The 19,948-nt window shown below is 50.1% G+C and overlaps 1 protein-coding gene across 2 annotated transcripts in view; it reads right to left on the bottom strand.

Annotated features, from left to right (window-relative positions):
- LOC148435715 (leucine-rich repeat and calponin homology domain-containing protein 4-like) overlaps positions 1–19,948 on the bottom strand; it is a 57,323-nt gene that overhangs the window by 28,570 nt on the left and 8,805 nt on the right. For both annotated transcript variants that reach the window (XM_088465593.1, XM_088465592.1), the window contains exons 6-9: positions 14,083–14,179; positions 12,958–13,045; positions 11,435–11,532; positions 11,251–11,312 (exon numbers count right to left, since the gene is read on the bottom strand). In XM_088465593.1, coding sequence (XP_088321719.1) covers positions 11,251–11,312; positions 11,435–11,532; positions 12,958–13,045; positions 14,083–14,179 — 345 coding nt within the window. The remainder of the gene's footprint in view (positions 1–11,250; positions 11,313–11,434; positions 11,533–12,957; positions 13,046–14,082; positions 14,180–19,948) is intronic.

Here is a 19,948-nt window from a genome sequence, read left to right as displayed (position 1 = left end):
CTGTCAGAAAATCCAAAACGCTGGTAAACCCCTGTGGGGCTGAGGACAGTCCCAACAGGCAGAGCCCGAAAAATTGTGTTGCTGTGATACAGCAAACCTCAGCCCATGCTGAGGAAAGGTCTCTGTAAGTACCCGTAGGCACGCGTCCTGTATATCCAGTGATACCCTAAAGTCCCCAGATTCCAAACATCGTATGATGGAGCATAGGGATTTCCTCCTGAGCCCAGGTAGCTTTAGGAACTGGTTCAGGGAATTGAGACAGAGAACAGGCCAAAGAGGACCATTCAGCCACCGCACCAGAAAGAAAACAGAACAACCAGTCCCTCACTGAGATAGTGGGGATGGCCCAATTAGCTCCGCTTACCGCAACAACTGCATAGCTTTCTGGATCTGTAAGGCCCTTGTAAAGAGGGCGTACCCTCCTACCCACGTAGCCGCGGCAACTTGACACTAATACCGGGCGAACTGAGAAAATCGGTATCTCCCAGTTGTAGGCCTGTCCCGTCAGACTGAAGAGATATCCGTAGGTTCAGAAGCAGGATCGGCTGGCAGTCCAGGCCTGCTCGGTACTGGATATGTCGGCCCTTGTAGATGCCGACAGTCTACGAAGAAACAGACCTTTAGGCTGACCGAGAGGACAAAAAAGACTTAACAGACTTAGTCTGAGGCCTTGTAGTGTGCATAGCTGAAAGCGGTAAACTTGTCGTTAGTAATACTGCCAATGTTACTACAATCTTGTCAAGGTCAGGACCAAACAATATCAACCCTAAAGATGGTATCTGCACCTCTGCATTCCCAGAGCGCAGCCATAGGGTATTACGGAGGATACAGTCGCAGCCGGAACTCTGAAAGTTAGGAGACTGGTATCCAATATAGGCATGTCCACCTATGACAACTGCATATATTACATGAGCGACCAAATACATTTGAACCCCCGACGTGTTGGAGGGGAAAAAACGTTACAAATGCATCAACCCAATATGCAATAGTATTAACCAACCATGCTATAGCCATGGTAGGATGGGTAACAACTCCTGAAAGCAAGTATACTGATTTCAGGCAGAGTTACCACCTACGGATCCGAAGAATCCGACCACGCAGGAATGGGAGGCGTAGTAACGTCTGTAATCAGACGAGTAACACGCCCATCCCCCCCAGGAGGGGCTCGTGATGACCCTCAGGGAATTTGGGACAGGAGGCCAAACACTGTTGTAACACCTCCTATCTGGCAACAGCCAGAGTCCCGCTATGCGATCCACCCGCTAGTCAGCAACAGGTAACCCGAAGGCACGCAATACTGAGGGTGTATGATACAGGTGCAGGTCAACATTCACTCTAACCAGAATGGACCTGCTACCAGCCCTAAAGCAGGGATAATAATACCTGAAATAGGCTTCCCCCCGTGTAAGAGGGAAAGAGCCCCGAACAGTACCCAGTTCACGGCAGAGCCAACTGGGAAGTAACCACAGGGCGTCAACCACGCCAATTAGCGTTTCGTAGAAAACAACATCCACCCAGGGTGGCTGTTGTGGTAATCCCTGCAAGGGGAATGACAGACTATTGTGGCACCAGGGGGAATTCATATACTGCGAAAAACCCCTGCAGGGAGCGGTAGTCTGTGTCACAGGGGAAGAGTGCAAGAAGCTGCGAGATACCCTGAGATGAAAAGGGCAGTATGGTGAAGTAACCCCAAGTGAGGTACAACAATGGGGCCCGCCCGGCGATCCGCAATTGAGAGGATCCCGAGAAAACAAACCGCCCAAGGGGGTCGTGAAAGAGGCCGGCACCAGATGACGCCACATATAGAACCCTTTATGAGTCAAATCCTCCGCACTAACACCTGCAGCACATGACTTGCAGGATAGTAAAAATGGGTGCAGTATAACGCTCTATCTCCTGGTCAGACATATCTGACCAATCTTGGTGGAAATATTAAGCAGCACTATACTGGTCCTGACTGATGCCAAAAATTAGCTGCAGGGACCCATTTTCAGCGTATGCAACACACAGTTCCATCTAAAATATGGCAACGTGCAGCACGCAACAGTATGTGACAAACCACACAAATATTAACAAGTATATATATGTGAGGTCTCAGAATCACCCTAAGTACAGCTGTATTAGGGCAGATAAAGAAAAGGGATAGATATACACTGACAGGTGAGAGAATAAAGTACAGACAGTCAGCACTAGCATAAGTCACATACAATGCAGATATATACATATATACATAAACATGTCATATAATATACTGCACTATTACACTGCATGCAACTGCCCAGATTCAGTGTCTGGGAAGGCTACAGCGCTGTGTACACTGACCTGATGGTGAGGTACGCAGGGGGACTGGACTCACTGCCATCCTGAGAGATTTCTGCTGCACCACAGAGATAAAATGGCCGCTGGAGACCTCAGAGGAAGCGTGGCCCGCGGAGGAAGCAGCTCAGCGACGCCAGACTATGGATACTGAAAGGCGCGCTGAGCTGAGGGGAGGAGCCGCTGTAACAGGGAAGGCTGCCTCCCCTGGCCGGCTATTAACCCCCGGGACGCCGGCTCCCTGCACCGATCGTTAAGTCCCTGGTGGTCTAGTGGACACACGGGGTATGGGGGGCCCGCCGCCACTGCCGGCGCCTCCGGTCTGTCCCCTGAGACCGGAGGCACATGACTGCATTTGAAATGCGCGGATCACCGCAAGCGGTGATCCGCGACCTTACCTGCTCCCCGTGGATCCGGCAGCAGTCCTGGGCGCCCGCAGAGTCCGGCTAGTACAGACTCTGGGGTCCCGCTGAGATCCCCAGATCTGTACTGGCGTCTCAGCGCCAGCGGGGTGACGGAGCGGCAGCTTAGACGTCCTATGGACAGTCCGACGCTGCCGCTCTGAAGAGTCCAAAGTCCATGAAAAAACTTTGTCCCTAAAAAAATAAAATAAGCTTAGGGGCTGCTAATCAGCTCCCCCTGCGCTAACGGTGACCCGACTCCGGCCGGGCACCAACTGAAACTGAGGTGCCTCTGGCTTGGGGGTGGGGTTATAGGGAGAGTGGACCCAGTGCATCCTGGGAGCTAAAAGCTTTAACTGCGTGGTGCCCGGATTTGGTTCCCAACCTATACCCCAAGGTCAACCCTGTGGACCCCCTATGGACCCTGAAGTAGAAATTCGTCTAAGTCGAAATGCGATGCGACTAGGACGTCCCAGCAGCCTGCGCTGATTCATTTTATATGTGACACTTGTATATCTGTGTGTGACAGTCTCTGAATCTGTATACAGAGTGCTACAATGTGACACTTGTATATCTGTGTGTGGCAGTCTCTGAATCTGTATACGGAGTGCTACAATGTGACACTTGTATATCTGTGTGTGGCAGTCTCTGAATCTGTATACGGAGTGCTACAATGTGACACTTGTATATCTGTGTGTGGCAGTCTCTGAATCTGTATACGGAGTGCTACAATGTGACACTTGTATATCTGTGTGTGGCAGTCTCTGAATCTGTATACGGAGTGCTACAATGTGACACTTGTATATCTGTGTGTGGCAGTCTCTGTATCTGTATACGGAGAGCTACAATGTGACACTTGTATATCTGTGTGTGGCAGTCTCTGAATCTGTATACGGAGTGCTACAATGTAACAGCCGCAGCTTTTTTCATTCCAAGTTCCGTTATTATCATTTATTCATATGGTGCCACAAGTGTTCCGCAGCGCCTTACACAGTACAGAAACACATCGGTGACCAGTGACCTATAGTACAATACAGGAAGAGGACAAGGATAACAAGAGATATGGTAAGAACTTACCTTTGTTATCTCTGTTTCTACGAAGTCCATAGGGTCCACAGGGTTGACCTTGGGGTATAGCTTGGATCTCGATCCACGGGCACCATACAGTTAAAGCTTTAGCTCCCAAGATGCACTTGGGTCCGTCCTCCTCTATACCCCGCCCCCGAGCCACAGGCACCTCAGTTGGTAAGCAGCCCAGGCCGGAGGAGGAGACTAAACAGAGAGAAGGAAGACTGGAACAAACAAGAAACCATACTCACAGAAATGGGAGATGGAAAACCGGTGACCAGCCACACAGCCCATTTGAAGCCAGGTGCGTCAGGGCGGGCGCCCTGTGGACCCTATGGACTTCGTAGAAACAGAGATAACAAAGGTAAGTTCTTACCATATCTCTTGTTTTCTACTTCAGGGTCCATAGGGGTCCACAGGGTTGACCTTGGGGATGTCCCAAAGCAGTTCAACTAAGGGCGGGGACGCTCCTGTGCAGAAAGGAGAATCCTGCGCCCAAAGGATGCATCCTGAGAGGCAAAGGTGTCAAACGCATAAAACCTCAAAAACGTCTGAATTGAAGACCAAGTGGCCGCCTTACACAGCTGAACAGCGGAGGCGCCACGTCTAGCAGCCCAAGAAGGGCCTACAGACCGAGTGGAATGAGCCTTAACAGAGGCTGGAACAGGTAAACCTTCCTGTACATAAGCCTCCCTTATAACAGAACAAAGCCAATGGGCTAAGGTTTGTTTGTTGGCAGGCCAACCCCTCTTATGAAAACCAAAGATGACAAACAACGAATCGGACCTTCTAACTGAAGCAGTCCGATCAACATAAATTCTTAGAGCACGGACAACGTCCAACGAAGCCTCACCAGCTGTAAGATCAGGAGACTGAAAAGCTGGCACCACAAGTTCCTGATAGGTGTGGAACTTAGAGACAACTTTAGGCAAAAACTCAGGACGAGTGCGAAGTACTGCTCTGTCCTGGTGAAAAATTAAGAAGGAGGGACTACAGGAAAGTGCCCCCAACTCGGATGCTCTCCTGGCCGAAGCAATTGCCAGGAGAAACACAGCCTTAAGTGTTAACCACTTGAGTTCAACCGACTCAAGAGGTTCAAAAGGAGGTCCCTGCAGGACCCGAAGAACCACCGCCAAGTCCCAGAGAGCCACTGGAGGCACAAAGGGAGGCTGGATTCTAAGAACACCCTGGAAAAAGGTATGAACGTCAGACAGTGTAGCGATTCTACGCTGGAACCACACCGACAGAGCCAATACATGAACCTTCAGGGAAGCAAGACGTAAGCCCAGGTCAAGACCTGACTGCAGAAATGCCAAAATCCTAGAAACCCTGAACACCTGAGGATCAAAGTTTCTGGACTGACACCATTGAAAATAAGTGTGCCACACTCTGTGGTAAATCCGTGCAGAGGCCAGTTTACGCGCCCTCAGCATGGTACCGATGACAGGGCTTGAAAAACCCCGGGACCTTAAGACGGCTGTCTCAAGAGCCACGCCGTCAAAGACAGCCGACCCAGATCTGGGTAAAGGCAAGGCCCCTGAGACAGTAGGTCCCGACGCTGAGGTAGAAGGAACGGAGCGTTGACGGACAAGCTCCTGAGATCGGAGTACCAAGGACGTCTGGGCCACGCTGGAGCCACCAGCAGAAACGTGCCCCCGTCCTGTTTGATTTTTCTGAGTACCCGAGGTAGTAGGGAGATCGGAGGGAACAGGTACGCTAGGTGAAATGACCATTTCACCAACAGCGCATCCACCAGGCTTGCGCCTGCGTCCCTTGTTCTTGAGCCGTACATGGGTAACTTGTAATTGTGACGAGGGGCCATCAGGTCCAACTCCGGCAGTCCCCATCTGTTCACGAGAAGTTGAAACACCTCTGGGTGAAGCGACCATTCCCCGGGATGCACGTCGTGACAGCTGAGGAAGTCTGCCTCCCAATTGAGGACTCCCGGGATGAAGACTGCCGAGATCACTGGAAGGTGGCGCTCCGCCCAATCCAGGATCTAAGACACCTCTGACATTGCAGCTCGGCTGCGAGTTCCTCCCTGGTGATTGATGTACGCCACCGGGGTGGCGTTGTCGGATTGCACCTGCACTGCCCTTCCGTGAAGAGCGGTGCCTGACGACAGCAGAGCCCTGTACACGGCCCGCAGTTCCAGCACGTTTATGGGCAGAACTGCTTCCTCCGCAGACCAACAGCCCTGAAGAGACAACGAGCCGGTCACTGCCCCCCAACCCCGGAGACTGGCATCTGTTGTGAGCAGAACCCAGTCCGGGATTTAAAAAGGGGCGACCCTCGATGAGATGAGCTGGCAGAAGCCACCAAGCTAGAGACTGGGGCACTTCCGAGGACAAGACCAGTGTCTGGGATCGGATCCGGCGAGGTAACCCGTTCCATTCCAATAAAATCTGCCCCTGCAGGGGCCTGGAATGGAACTGGGCAAATTCCACCATGTCGAATGCCGACACCATGGACCCTAGGACTCTCAGTGTACCGACACCCTGGCCCTGCTCAGGCAACTGTGTATCCACAGTTGTAGGGAAGACACCTTTTCCGGAGTCAGGAAAACCCTTTGCTGACGAGAATCCAAAAGGGTTCCCAAATGAACCATCCGTTGTCATGGGATCAGAGAAGACTTCTTCCAATTTATCAACCACCCGTGTGCTTGAAGACAAGCAATGGTCAGGTGGAGATGACAAAGAAGTACCTCCGGGGAACCCGCCAGCAGAAGAAGATCGTCCAGATACGGCAGCAGCCGTACACCCTGGTCCCGAAGGTGGGCGGCCATAATTGCCATCACCGTGGTGAACACCCTCGGAGCCGTGGAAAGACCAAAAGGCAACGCCCGAAACTGGTAGCGATGTTGCAGGATAGCAAACCTCAGATACCTCTGGTGTGCTGGAGCTATGGGCACATGAAGATAGGCATCCTGGATATCCAGGGAGACCATATAGTTCCCGGGTTCCATCGCCAGAATGATGGAACGTAACGTTTCCATCCTGAACCTGGGAACCCTGAGGTATTTGTTCAGAGACTTCAAATTCAGGATAGGGCGATGAGAACCATTGGGCTTCTGTACCAGAAACAGAGTAGAATAGTACCCCGTCCCGCGTTGAGACTGTGGAACGGGAACAATGACCCCTGCTTGTAGCAAGGATTGTACAGCCACCTGAATCTGGGAAGCTTTGGTCTTGTCCAGAGAAGGACTCGTGCAAAAAAACTGGCGGGGCGGCCTGACCCGAAAAGACAGGGCGTACCCCTGAGAGACTACTTCTCAAACCCATGCATCCGTGGTGGTATTGTGCCAACACTGGGCGAATTGGAGAAGTCGGCCTCCCACTCTGAGGTCCCCCAGAGGGAGGCCCGTCCCATCAGGCCGCAGGTTTATCTTCCTGCTTGGAAGAAGGGCGCCGAGCACTCCAGGCTTGCTTCTTGGGTTTAGAGGCGGTCTTAGTCGCCGACCGTCTCGGGAAGGACTGACGCTTTGCCTTACCTTGAACCCGAAAGGACCGAAAAGCAGAGCTCCTCACTTTAGCCGGCGTAGAAGCCGAAGGGAGGAAGGCTGACTTGGATTTAGCCAGAGTATCTACTATCTTGTCCAAGTCAGGACCAAATAGCAATTCTCCATTAAAAGGCAAAGCCTCCAGGCCCTTTTTAGAGACAGCATCAGCCCTCCAGGACCGAAGCCACAAGGACCGACGAGCAGACACCGCTGTAGCCGAAACCCTAGAGGTCAGCAGACTGGTATCCAACGATGCCTCCCCAATATAGGAAGCAGCATCTCTCATCTGTCCTACCAGCGCTCTCTGCATTTCCAGAGCATCTTCAGGAAAAGTATCTTCCAAAGCGTTGGCCCAGCTCTCGATGGCCTTAGCCACCCATGAGATGGCCATGGACGGGCGAGCCACCGCCCCTGAGAGAGAGTAAATGGATTTCAATGCAGTCTCCACTTTCCTGTCTGTGGGATCTTTCAAAGAAGAAATAGACGGTAAAGGCAGTGTAGCACTTTTAATTAAGCGGGTGACATGGGAATCCACCGCAGGTGGGGTTTCCCATTTCCTGCAATAATCATCAGGAAAAGGATAGTTAGATACCAACCTTTTCTGTGGTTGGAATTTCTTACTAGGCAGCTGCCAAGCTACCGCCATATGATCCGCCAATTGATCAGATAGAGGAAAAACACTTGAAGTAACCTTAACCTTTTTAAAGTTAGGATACTTAGGCGCCGGGGCATCCTCCTCTATATGAAGGATGGCTCGCACCGCCTTAACTAATGCCGGCACATTAATGGAGGACCTAGTTTCCACCTCCTGACCTGTAGCATCAGAATCAGAGTCCTCAAGAATCTCTCCATTGTCTGAGGACACCTCAGAGTCTGATAATTGCGCCATCAATGTACTAACGACATGACGCTTGGACGCCTTCTGCGGCATATCACTTTGTAACATCGACTGAAAAGCCGAAGATGTGGCCGCCAGGCTCTGTACTGAGCTGGAGAGTACCTCTACCTAGGGAGGATTAGTCGCCTGAGGGAAACTCTGAAAAGGCACAACAGACTGTTGCGTCACCAGGGGGGGCTGTACGTACACAGGCGTCCCCGTATAGGGACCTACAGTCTGGGACCCAGGGGGAGACTGCAGTATTTGCTGAATACCCGGGGAATGGGGGATGGTGTGCTGGGGCAACGCCCTAGGAGGGACTGTCGGGACCGATAAAAGGTCAGCAATTGACACCAGCACCTGTGAAAACATCGCCCATGGAGGGTCCTGTGACATAGGGGTTTTAGTAGGGCCAGGTACCAGCCGGCACCGCCCGCACAGACCATCCTCAGATAGATCCTCCCTATTAAATCCTGCAGAACAGCGTCTGCAGGAAACCAACACAGGGATCCCAGAGTGCTCTACCTCCTCATCAGACATGATACAGTAAATACACAGGAATTACTTATCACAGGAAGCAGTATGGTATTAACACCTGCGCACTCTCAAGTGTGCAATACAACAGTTCACAATATGGTACTGTGTGGCACACAACTGTATGTGACTGACCTCACCAATACTTGTTTTATACAAGTGAGGTCCGTAGAAAGACCCTCCCCCACACACCTTAGGGCTGTAGGAGAAGGAAAGGGATAGGTATAAGCTGACAGTAAGTAGAAAGAATTCACAGACAGGCAGCACTAGCAAAAGTCACATACAATGCAGAAAGATATACTCACTGCACCTTCCGCTAAACTCAACCGCCCAGATTCAGTGTCTGGGAGGGCTATAGCGCTGTGTACCCTGTCCTACAACAGGGGAGAGGTACACAGGGGGACCGGTCCACATGTACAGCCTGAGAGATCTGCGTTGTGCCACTGGAGAAAATGGCCGCCGGAGACCTCAGAGGAGGATTGGCCGAAGATAGGAGCAGCTCAGCGACGCCAGACACCGAGCAGAAAGGCGCGCTGAGCTGAGGGGAGGAGCCATAAGACAGGGAAAGCTGTCTCCCCCAGCTAGCTATTAACCCCAGGGTTGCTGGTCCCGCTTCCAGCGTACTACCCTGGTGGTCTAGTGTTCACACGGGGTATGCCTCAATGGAGGGGGAGCCCGCCGCCACCGCTAGCGCCTCCGGTCTGTCCCCAGAGACCAGGAGGCATCTGACTGCATTTTTAAAGTATCCGCGGGCGGCCAAAAAAACGGTGACTCGCGGCTTACCTGAATCCCATATGTCCGACAGCAGTCAAGGGAGTCCCCAGAGCCCGGCTAGTACAGACTCTGGAGTCCCGCCGCGATCCCCAGATCTGTACTGGCGTCGCGGCGCCAGCGGGAAGAACATGCGGCAGTGCGGACGTCTGACAGACAGTCTGATGCTGCCGCTTAGTTAACAAAGTGTAAAAAGAAAGAAAAAATTAAATTCTTCTTCTTTAAAAGAAAGCTTTAGGAGCTGCTCCTGCAGCCCCCCTGCAACAGGTGACCGACTTCGGCCGGGCACCAAACTAAACTGAGGTGCCTGTGGCTCGGGGGCGGGGTATAGAGGAGGACGGACCCAAGTGCATCCTGGGAGCTAAAGCTTTAACTGTATGGTGCCCGTGGATCCAGATCCAAGCTATACCCCAAGGTCAACCCTGTGGACCCCCTATGGACCCTGAAGTAGAAAATATACATTGCTACATTAGCGACCATAACACCCAGATAAGCAGCAGCGTCAGCAGCCAAGGGTTAGGTGTAAGAAGTAGATGAAAGTAAAGTAGGGAGAAGCACAAGAGGCGAGAGGGCCCTGTTCGTTAAGAGCTTACATTCTAAAGGGGAGGGGCAGACAGACAGGAGTGACACAGACGGGGTAGACAGGGAGGAAGGGGCATGTATCAGTGGGTTAGGATGAGAGCTGGAAAGCTTTGATTAAGTAGGGGGTCTTGAGAGCTTGTTTGAAGGATCGTAAAGAGGTGGAGAGTCTGATGGGGAGAGGGAGAGAGTTCCAGGGGAAGGGAGCAGCGGAATGAGAGGACCAGCTGGAATGAGAGGTGACGTGCATTGGAGAGCGTGCTTCATGTACAAGTGTCTCGCTTTAAATGAACAGCACAGTCTGAGGTGTCCTAGTAGCATCGTGACAGATGCATTTTTGGTGAAAACCCGGCAGAGTAACACGGGACCTGGCGGCTCAGTCACGCCATACAAGTCAGGCTGTATAGCGTATTGGGGCTCGATATACCAAGACACATCTGTATATGGAGTTACAGCGTCAGTAACACTAGCAGATGGTCACTGCTAGCTAATATTGTATATGTATCATTACCCGGGGCGGGCATGCAGAGTACCATCCAGAGCTGCTGGGCAATACAACAGCGGCCTGATTACAGCCTGTCTGGAACCATCTCATTGTGTACGGAACATGAAGGACTCGTGTTTTATTGCGATTCATTTATGGTTAAATCACCGTCGCTGTAGCCAATAGGGGACACAGACGTCGCCTTACAGCGCAAACTCCCCAGCCAGGGCACTTTAATAACATAGCACCTCCCACCTCATTGGTTTATCCCCTCCCACGCAGCACAGAGGAGATAAAGCTGAGACACATGGGGGGGGGGGGGGGGACACAGGCTACATACAGGGCAGGAGCCGTGCATGGGGAACCTTCCTCCTAGAGGCAGTGACTGTATGACACATGTACACAGCATTGTACAGGCTGGGTGCACCGTGCTGGGTACTGGAAGGTATATCCAGTAACTGGTAGTGTCACACATAGGGCGCGGCGGATAGTGGAGGGAGAGGGATGGGTAGATAAGGAACTCGGGCACACACCCCATCATCACCGGTGTCTGAGGACCCTTCTACCACTGACGGGCGGGGTTACACTAGTCCAGGAGGAGGAGTTATATTATTACAGTGCCACACCTACCTCTGGCAGAGGCAAGCATAGAGTATGTCCGTACAGCATGGCAGGTGGTAAGGATGGATCAGGTATGTTCCTATATTGAGGAGACACTTACCCACAAATCAGAGTCCTGTCCTCTGTCCTCGGTGTAGAGTGTAGGTCAGGTGTCTGCTTACCCTGAGATAAAGGACATGCACTAATGAGAAGCAGCCTGCCACTCACAGGGTACATAGGGTTTATATTACAGTGTCACACAGGATTGCTAGGAGTTATAGGCTCAGTACAGAACGGTCTCTTACTTGGGGGGTTACAACCATCTGGAGGCCGATGTCAGATTTCCTATCCTCGTCTTCCTCATTTGTGCCGTCTATAAAGTCCAGGTGCTCAGTGTCCCCATCTGTCACAGAGAATGGCATCAGCGGATTATTACTAGGACTCCCAGTGGTCAGTGATCGCTGATGGACGTGCATCGTCCTGGCCGTGCAATGTCATTCTGCAAGGACGGTCAGGAGACGTTTCATCTGATCCCATCAGCCTGATGAGACGGCTGATGTATTGCAGAGTCAGGCTGGGAATTTATATATAAATATCTACTAACCGACCTTGCAGAATGACAGAGGAGTCTGGCCTCCAGTATGAGGCCTATTATTATATGGAGAGGCCGGCAGTACAATGACAGAGGAGTCTGGCCTCCAGTATGAGGCCTATTATTATATGGAGAGGCCGGCAGTACAATGACAGGGGAGTCTTGCCTCCAGTATGAGGCCTATTATTATATGGAGAGACCGGCAGTACAATGACAGGTGAGTCTGGCCTCCAGTATGAGGCCTATTATTATATGGAGAGGCCGGCAGTACAATGACAGGGGAGTCTTGCCTCCAGTATGAGGCCTATTATTATATGGAGAGACCGGCAGTACAATGACAGGTGAGTCTGGCCTCCAGTATGAGGCCTATTATTATATGGAGAGGCCGGCAGTACAATGACAGAGGAGTCTGGCCTCCAGTATGAGGCCTATTATTATATGGAGAGGCCGGCAGTACAATGACAGGGGAGTCTTGCCTCCAGTATGAGGCCTATTATTATATGGAGAGACCGGCAGTACAATGACAGGTGAGTCTGGCCTCCAGTACGAGGCCTATTATTATATAGAGAGGCCAGCAGTACAATGACAGGGGAGTTTGGCCTCCAGTATGAGGCCTGTAATTATATGGAGAGGCCGGCTGTACAATGACAGGGGAGTTTGGCCTCCAGTATGAGGCCTATTATTATATGGAGAGGCTGGCAGTACAATGACAGGGGAGTTTGGCCTCCAGTATGAGGCCTATTATTATATGGAGAGGCTGGCAGTACAATGACAGGGGAGTTTGGCCTCCAGTACGAGGCCTATTATTATATAGAGAGGCCAGCAGTACAATGACAGGGGAGTTTGGCCTCCAGTATGAGGCCTGTTATTATATGGAGAGGCCGGCTGTACAATGACAGGGGAGTTTGGCCTCCAGTATGAGGCCTGTTATTATATGGAGAGGCCGGCAGTACAATGACAGGGGAGTCTGGCCTCCAGTATAAGGCCTATTATTATATGGAGAGGCCGGCTGTACAATGACAAGGGAGTCTGGCCTCCAGTATGAGGCCTGTTATTATATGGAGAGGCCGGCAGTACAATGACAGGGGAGTCTGGCCTCCAGTATGAGGCCTGTTATTATATGTAGAGGCCGGCAGTACAATGACAGGGGAGTCTGGCCTCCAGTATGAGGCCTGTTATTATATGTAGAGGCCGGCTGTACAAGGACAGGGGAGTTACTTACGAGCCGTCACTCACCACAACCGTTGAGCTTCTCTCTGAACTGTCGGGTGTCTCGGCCCAGACTGGAGACCCTGGAGAACAGGTCTGACTGCTCATCTGCAGACTGAGAGACAACCGGGCTTATATATATACACAACGATTCCATTGGAGGAGGCAATGATGGGTCTATAGAGCACTTTGCCAACCAGAAGAATCCCCCGCCACATGGATCCTCTCCCAGAACCGAATCACTGCTGCTTATGTGGTACCCAGGCCCTGTCCCCCAAACCAGCTCCTAGTCTGGCATTGCCACCAGGCCCAGAGACTCCTCAACAACGTCCTCTACCAGTAAAGGCGGAAAGAGATTGCTGACCCTCTGGGCCAAGCGGCAAGTTGTACAAATAAGAGGTAATAATCCCAGCTAGAGGCGGCCCTGGCACAAGTGCCCTGCTCTTTTGGGCACTTAGACGAAAGTTCCCTGAGGGGAGGGGGATACACAGGGGGAGGAGATTTCATATTCTGTGCAGATTTCACATGAAAGAGACGTGTGTACCCAGCGATGCCACGCTAAGGGTGTACACATCTATGTCACGTGTACACAGCACTGTCTGGCGGAGCTGGATTATTAAGGATATTCTTATTCTGGGATAAATGGGGCTCTCTTAGCCCAGGGTCAGTTGAATCTATTTCACATTTGCTGGCCTGTAGCAGAACACTACAGGGTAACAAGCCATGTATTATGTGGCCTGGCATAGCATCACTACCCCTGGGTATGTTACAGTACATGGGTGAAGACCTGGCATTATACACATGATATACAAGAGGCCGCAGTGTAATACTCCGCTTACCGCAGTGCAGCCCGTGTACACTGTCCGCATCTCTGTCACCAATGCGGATATCATTTAACTAGAAATTGTGGGGACAGGGGTGCGCCATTACCAACAGGTCTGTGACCGTGCCAGACCACCGTCAGACACCCAGCTCATTGCCAGACCACCGTCAGACACCCACCTCATTGCCAGACCACCGTCAGACACCCACCTCATTGCCAGACCACCGTCAGACACCCACCTCATTGCCAGACCACCGTCAGACACCCACCTCATTGCCAGACCACCGTCAGACACCCACCTCATTGCCAGACCACCGTCAGACACCCACCTCATTGCCAGACCACCGCTTGCTGCCGCTGTCCACGCTATTAAAGCCGGAATCCAGGCCGCTGTACGGCCGAGAGGAAAACATGTCATCAGTGAGGCTGACGGGGAGAGAAGGAATGGTCATAGACAGTATCTATCATTGTATATAGCGTTATACACAGTATTTATCATTGTATATAGCGTTATACACAGTATTTATCATTGTATATAGCGTTATACACAGTATCTATCATTGTATATAGCGTTATACACAGTATCTATCATTGTATATAGCGTTATACACAGTATCTATCATTGTATATAGCATTATACACAGTATCTATCATTGTATATAGCGTTATACACAGTATATAGCGTTATACACAGTATATAGCGTCATACACAGTATCTATCATTGTATATAGCGTTATACACAGTATATAGCGTTATACACAGTATATAGCGTTATACACAGTATTTATCATTGTATATAGCATTATACACAGTATCTATCATTATATATAGTCATACACAGTATCTATCATTGTATATAGCGTTATACACAGTATCTATCATTGTATATAGTCATACACAGTATCTATCATTGTATATAGTGTTATACACAGTATCTATCATTGTATATAGCGTTATACACAGTATCATTGTATAGTCATACACAGTATCTATCATTGTATATAGCGTTATACACAGTATCTATCATTGTATATAGTCATACACAGTATCTATCATTGTATATAGTCATACACAGTATCTATCATTGTATATAGCGTTATACACAGTATCTATCATTGTATATAGCGTTATACACAGTATCTATCATTGTATATAGTCATACACAGTATCTATCATTGTATATAGCGTTATACACAGTATTTATCATTGTATATAGCGTTATACACAGTATCTATCATTGTATATAGCGTTATACACAGTATATAGCGTTATACACAGTATCTATCATTGTATATAGCGTTATACACAGTATATAGCGTTATACACAGTATCTATCATTGTATATAGCGTTATACACAGTATATAGCGTTATACACAGTATCTATCATTGTATATAGCGTTATACACAGTATATAGCGTTATACACAGTATCTATCATTGTATATAGCATTATACACAGTATCTATCATTGTATATAGTCATACACAGTATCTATCATTGTATATAGCGTTATACACAGTATCTATCATTGTATATAGTCATACACAGTATCTATCATTGTATATAGTGTTATACACAGTATCTATCATTGTATATAGCGTTATACACAGTATATAGCGTTATACACAGTATCTATCATTGTATATAGCGTTATACACAGTATATAGCGTTATACACAGTATCTATCATTGTATATAGCATTATACACAGTATCTATCATTGTATATAGCGTTATACACAGTATCTATCATTGTATATAGCGTCATACACAGTATAACAAGAGATATGGTAAGAACTTACCTTTGTTATCTCTGTTTCTACGAAGTCCATAGGGTCCACAGGGTTGACCTTGGGGTATAGGTTGGGAACCAAATCCGGGCACCACGCAGTTAAAGCTTTTAGCTCCCAGGATGCACTGGGTCCACTCTCCCTATAACCCCACCCCCAAGCCAGAGGCACCTCAGTTTGTAAGTAGCCAAAGGCCGGAGGAGGAGAGAAAAAGAGAGAGAAAACTGGAACACTCAATAACCATACTCACAGAAATGGGAGACGGAAAACCGGTGACCAGCCACACAGCCCATATGAAGCCAGGTGCGTCAGGGCGGGCGCCCTGTGGACCCTATGGACTTCGTAGAAACAGAGATAACAAAGGTAAGTTCTTACCATATCTCTTGTTTTCTACTTCAGGGTCCATAGGGGGTCCACAGGGTTGACCTTGGGGATGTCCCAAAGCAGTTCAACCAAGGGTGGGGACGCTCCTGTGCTGAGAGGAGAATCCGTCGCCAAAAAGGAAGCATCCTGAGAGGCAAAGGAAACCAATGCCTAGAACCTTAAAAAGGTGTGGACAGAAGACCACGTGGCCACCTAGTAAGGCAAAACAGCCGAGGCGCCACAGCGAGCCGCACACGAGGGTCACATGGCCCGAGAAAAAACAAGCATCAACAACAGGAAGGCCTACCCATGGGTAGGCCCCTGAGGAAGACCTACGAGGCCATCCAGCCAACATTTGGTTATAGGCCGGCCATCCTTTCCTGTGAAAACCAGAAATCTCAGACCACCAATAAGGAGTCCGATTTCCGTAAGGAACCTGAACGGATCACATAAATCCAAAGAGGCCAGACCACAGTCAATGAGGCCACACCAGCCGAGAGGACTGGGGACAGAATGGCCGTACCATAAGTTCCAGAATAATATGGAACCTGAAAACCACTAAGAAGAAACACAGGGCGAGAGCAACTCACACCCTGACATGATGCCCTCCAGAAGAGGGAGCCACATGAGAACGCTCCCAATTCAGACACTCTCCTGGTTGATATAAACACCCTGAGAGAAAGAGAGAGCCTAAGCAATAGACCATGTAATGGCTATCACAACCAGCGGTTCCATTAACTTTCCCCGGAGGTAACGAAGAACCACTACTTACTCCCAAGGAGTCCCTAGGGAGGACAAATGGAGGCATAATCAAGAAAACACTCCAAAGGATGAACTGGATACCAGAGTGGAGCAATTCCATATCTTAACCATACTGACAGTGTAGAGATCCGCACTGTCAGGAAGACCAGGCCAAGTGTGAAACCCAAGCCAGCCGGAAGGAATGCCAGAATATCTGGAAATCCTGGACACCGGAGGATTGTATCGACAGGTACAATACCATAAGATTTATGGCTGCCACAGTTTGTGGTAGGTCCCAGCAAAAGCTGATCCATGTGCTCTAATCATTCCAACGATGACAAAGCCAGGGAAGCCGTAAGACCACTGTAAGGACACAGTCAAAGACAAACGACCCAGGTCCAAGGCAAAACCAAGGACCCTGAGACAACAGGTCCGGGCAGTGAAGCATCAGGGATGGAGTATCGATGTAGAGACTCCGAAGATCCAAGTACCCCTGACATCTGGGGCAATCAGGAGCCACCAGCAGGAAAGCATCTCCGTCTCGATTGAAAACACTTCCAAAGACCTCGAGGAAGAAGGGAGACCGGAGAACACAGGTACACAAAGTGGAAGGACCACTTCACCGACAAAGAGTCGCTGAAGGTTGCTTCAGAATCCCCAGAGCTGGACTGTAACACCATAGTGTGATAAAGTCAGAAGGCCATGAGGGTCACCTCAGGGGGCCCCCCCCTGCTCACCAGGAGATGAAACCTCTCTTGGGGAAGAGACTAGTCCCCGGGATGCACGTCGTGACGGCTGAGGACTCCCGCTTCCCAATGGAGAGCTCCTGAAATGAACGCTGCCGAGATGGTCGGGAGGAGACCCTCGGACTATGTCCGAATATGTGACATACCTGTCATTGCCACCCAACGAACAGTGTTGCTAAAAAGGAAGCCACTGTCCTGACCCTGTCGGACTGAACCTTTTCAGGTTCACCGGGGAACAAGAGTTATGCCAGAGTAAGTTAATTGACAGGGTGGAATCGACAGACGTCCAACTGCACTGAAAAGGATTCGATCCAGACACTGTCCATAGCAAAGAAAACCCTGGACGAGATGGCCATAGCCACCCGGACAGGGACCGACTTGCCTCCGGAGAGAGCATCATCGTTTGAACAGTTATCCGACAGAAAAAACTCGTTCCATGTGGAGATGAGCCAATTATGGAAAGGCCTGGAATGGAACTGAGCCCATTCCACCATGCATCCCAGAGTGTAAAGACATCTGTCGACTGCGCAGACAACCATGTACTCCTAATGGAAGAGAGGAGATTCCGTCTCACGCCAGAAGAATTCTCAGATTCTGAGAATCCAGCAGGGATCCTAGATGAAGAATACCCAGAGAGGGATGCAGGGAGGACTTTTTCCCCGTTGATTAAACGTCTGCACCCTGAAGAAGCCAGTCATCCTGACCTGGCTGTAAAGTACCCCGGTGATCCCGCTAAGAGCAGGAGGCCGTCCAGGTACAGGAGCATTGGGATATACTGAACAGAAGAACTGTCAGAAAATCCAAAACGCTGGTAAACCCCTGTGGGGCTGAGGACAGTCCCAACAGGCAGAGCCCGAAAAATTGTAAGTGTTGCTGTGATACAGCAAACCTCAGCCCATGCTGAGGAAAGGTCTCTGTAAGTACCCGTAGGCACGCGTCCTGTATATCCAGTGATACGATAAAGTCCCCAGGTTCCAAACATCGTATGATGGAGCATAGGGATTTCCTCCTGAGCCCAGGTAGCTTTAGGAACTGGTTCAGGGAATTGAGACAGAGAATAGGCCAAAGAGGACCATTCAGCCACCGCACCAGAAAGAAAACAGAACAACCAGTCCCTCACTGAGATAGTGGGGATGGCCTAATTAGCTCCGCTTACCGCAACAACTGCATAGCTTTCTGGATCTGTAAGGCCCTTGTAAAGAGGGCGTACCCTCCTACCCACGTAGCCGCGGCAACTTGACACTAATACCGGGCGAACTGAGAAAATCGGTATCTCCCAGTTGTAGGCCTGTCCCGTCAGGCTGAAGAGATATCCGTAGGTTCAGAAGCAGGATCGGCTGGCAGTCCAGGCCTGCTCGGTACTGGATATGTCGGCCCTTGTAGATGCCGACAGTCTACGAAGAAACAGACCTTTAGGCTGACCCAGAGGACAAAAAAGACTTAACAGACTTAGTCTGAGGCCTTGTAGTGGGCATAGCTGAAAGCGGTAAACTTGTCGTTAGTAATACTGCCAATGTTACTACAATCTTGTCAAGGTCAGGACCAAACAATATCAACCCTAAAGATGGTATCTGCACCTCTGCATTCCCAGAGCGCAGCCATAGGGTATTACGGAGGATACAGTCGCAGCCGGAACTCTGAAAGTTAGGAGACTGGTATCCAATATAGGCATTTCCACCTATGACAACTGCATATATTACGTGAGCGACCAAATACATTTGAACCCCCGACGTGTTGGAGGGGAAAAAAACGTTACAAATGCATCAACCCAATATGCAATAGTATTAACCAACCATGCTATAGCCATGGTAGGATGGGTAACAACTCCTGAAAGCAAGTATACTGATTTCAGGCCGAGTTACCACCTACGGATCCGAAGAATCCGACCACGCAGGAATGGGAGGCGTAGTAACGTCTGTAATCAGACGAGTAACACGCCCATCCACCCCAGGAGGGGCTCGTGATGACCCTCAGGGAATTTGGGACAGGAGGCCAAACACTGTTGTAACACCTCCTATCTGGCAACAGCCAGAGTCCCGCTATGCGATCCACCCGCTAGTCAGCAACAGGGAACCCGAAGGCACGCAATACTGAGGGTGTATGATACAGGTGCAGGTCAACATTCACTCTAACCAGAATGGACCTGCTACCAGCCCTAAAGCAGGGATAATAATACCTGAAATAGGCTTCCCCCCGTGTAAGAGGGAAAGAGCCCCAAACAGTATCCAGTTCACGGCAGAGCCAACTGGGAAGTAACCACAGGGCGTCAACCACGCCAATTAGCGTTTCGTAGAAAACGACATCCACCCAGGGTGGCTGTTGTGGTAATCCCTGCAAGGGGAATGACAGACTATTGTGGCACCAGGGGGAATTCATATACTGCGAAAAACCCCTGCAGGGAGCGGTAGTCTGTGTCACAGGGGAAGAGTGCAAGAAGCTGCGAGATACCCTGAGATGAAAAGCGCAGTATGGTGAAGTAACCCCAAGTGAGGTACAACAATGGGGCTCGCCCGGCGATCCGCAATTGAGAGGATCCCGAGAAAACAAACCGCCCAA

Source organism: Taudactylus pleione, unplaced genomic scaffold, assembly GCF_031769625.1.
Source record: "Taudactylus pleione unplaced genomic scaffold, aTauple2 ptg002033l, whole genome shotgun sequence".
In the NCBI taxonomy this organism is placed as follows: Eukaryota; Metazoa; Chordata; class Amphibia; order Anura; family Myobatrachidae; genus Taudactylus; species Taudactylus pleione.
This window is presented reverse-complemented; position numbering and strand designations above follow the sequence as displayed.